Source organism: Apaloderma vittatum, unplaced genomic scaffold (genome assembly GCF_000703405.1).
Source record: "Apaloderma vittatum isolate BGI_N311 unplaced genomic scaffold, ASM70340v1 scaffold26481, whole genome shotgun sequence".
NCBI classification, from domain to species: Eukaryota; Metazoa; Chordata; class Aves; order Trogoniformes; family Trogonidae; genus Apaloderma; species Apaloderma vittatum.
This window is the reverse complement of record NW_009697753.1, coordinates 54-1,492: the sequence shown is the minus strand read 5'-3', so window position 1 is coordinate 1,492 and position 1,439 is coordinate 54. Positions and strand designations below refer to the sequence as shown.

Below are 1,439 nucleotides of genomic sequence, written 5' to 3'. Positions count from 1 at the left end.
AGGAGGAGGAGGAGGAGGAGGAGGAGGAGGAGATGAGCGTTAAAAGCTGAGTCGTGTCCCTGGTAAATCAATCGACCTGATGGGAAATGGTTCGAGCAGGCCACGAGCCCTGCCGAGAGCTTTTAGCTGCTTGCAGGAGTGATTGAACCTGGAGCAGCGAGGGGTTTTTTTATTTATTTTATTTTTTTTTCCTGTGCAGGGCTGGTGCTGGTCCCCAAATTGCTGCTGGGGGAGGATGCTGGGTTCCCTGAACCCCTGACAGGGAGGTGGGGACCTCTCCTGCAAGCCCTGGGATTTAGAGACTTGAATCCCAAAGGGTTTAGAGACTTGAATCCCAAATTTTTGGGGCTTTGAAAAGCCTCCGCGTCCAGACACCGCTCAAGCTGCGCAGCGATGCTCTACAGAGAATGAAACCTTTATTTCGGGGAAAATTAGATGTTTTTTGGAACTGTCTTCAGCCTGCAGAGAGGAAAGCCGGCTCAAACCCACGCTCGGGAGCTGGAGTTGGGTTTTTGCAGCAAAATCTCCCGGCGGGAAGGGCAGCTCCGTGGTCTTAGCGGGTGGATCAGGAGCTGTCTCCCCGTCTGACGGCCCCTCGCCTGGAAACTGGGTCCTGGCACATGGGTAGAGGCGATGTTGTGACTCAGAGCTCCAATCAATGTTAATTAATTCAATGATAACGAATGAGAGGGAGAAAGAGAGCGAGACAAGAAAAAATACACTGCGGGATATTAATGCACCAGGCTTGGCTTTGGGACATCTGGCTTGGGAAGTTTTGGTCCAGAGCAATTTTCTGGGAGGAGACAGCTGCAGTAGGGATGACTTCTTTCCTCTGCTCTTCATTTTTACCCTCAAAACTGCCCTGACTCTACGTCCAATTTCTCTGAGAGAATCGTTTCTTGAAGTCTCCATCTCTGGATCCTTTCTGAGGGTTTTTAGAAATGTATTTTTTTCTTTTTTCCCCGATTTACTAGTGGAAAAACATCATTTTATTTCTCCAGAGAAGGCCATTTCACGTCATAGTTACTCTGTTTTCTGCACCCTTTAAGGTTGGGGTCCCCTGGAAGCTCAGTCTCACTCTGCCTCTCCTATTTCTCCACAAACAGCCAAGGAAAGCAGCGTCTAATGCTGTGTTTAATACCTGTGTTTTTATTGCAGACACCTGCCAAGACGTCCTCTCTTCCAGTTACCCCCAGGGTGAGGTGGTCACCTTCTCCTGAGCCCCGGCTGGATGCTGGCAGCCCCTCGCCCCGGTGAGGGACGCGTGCCCCGAGGGATGCTTTCCTCAAGGTGGAGGGATGCTGTCCCTGAAGATTTTCCCAGGGGATGCTTCCCCCAAGGCCAAGGGATGCTCTCCCTGAGGCCAAGGGATGCTCTTCCCAAGGCTGAGCGACGCATTCCCCTAGGGATGCTCTCCCCAAAGCCCAGGAAGGTTCTCC

The 1,439-nt window shown here is 51.6% G+C and overlaps 1 protein-coding gene across 1 annotated transcript in view; it reads left to right on the top strand.

Moving 5' to 3' along the window:
• The window catches only part of LOC104280194 (potassium voltage-gated channel subfamily C member 4-like), a gene marked incomplete at its 5' end in the record, with an annotated part of 14,740 nt that extends 13,520 nt beyond the window's left edge, over nt 1–1,220 (top strand). The window contains one exon of the mRNA XM_009877769.1: nt 1,159–1,220. Coding sequence (XP_009876071.1) covers nt 1,159–1,220 — 62 coding nt within the window. The remainder of the gene's footprint in view (nt 1–1,158) is intronic.
• Nucleotides 1,221–1,439: the final 219 nt, after the last annotated feature.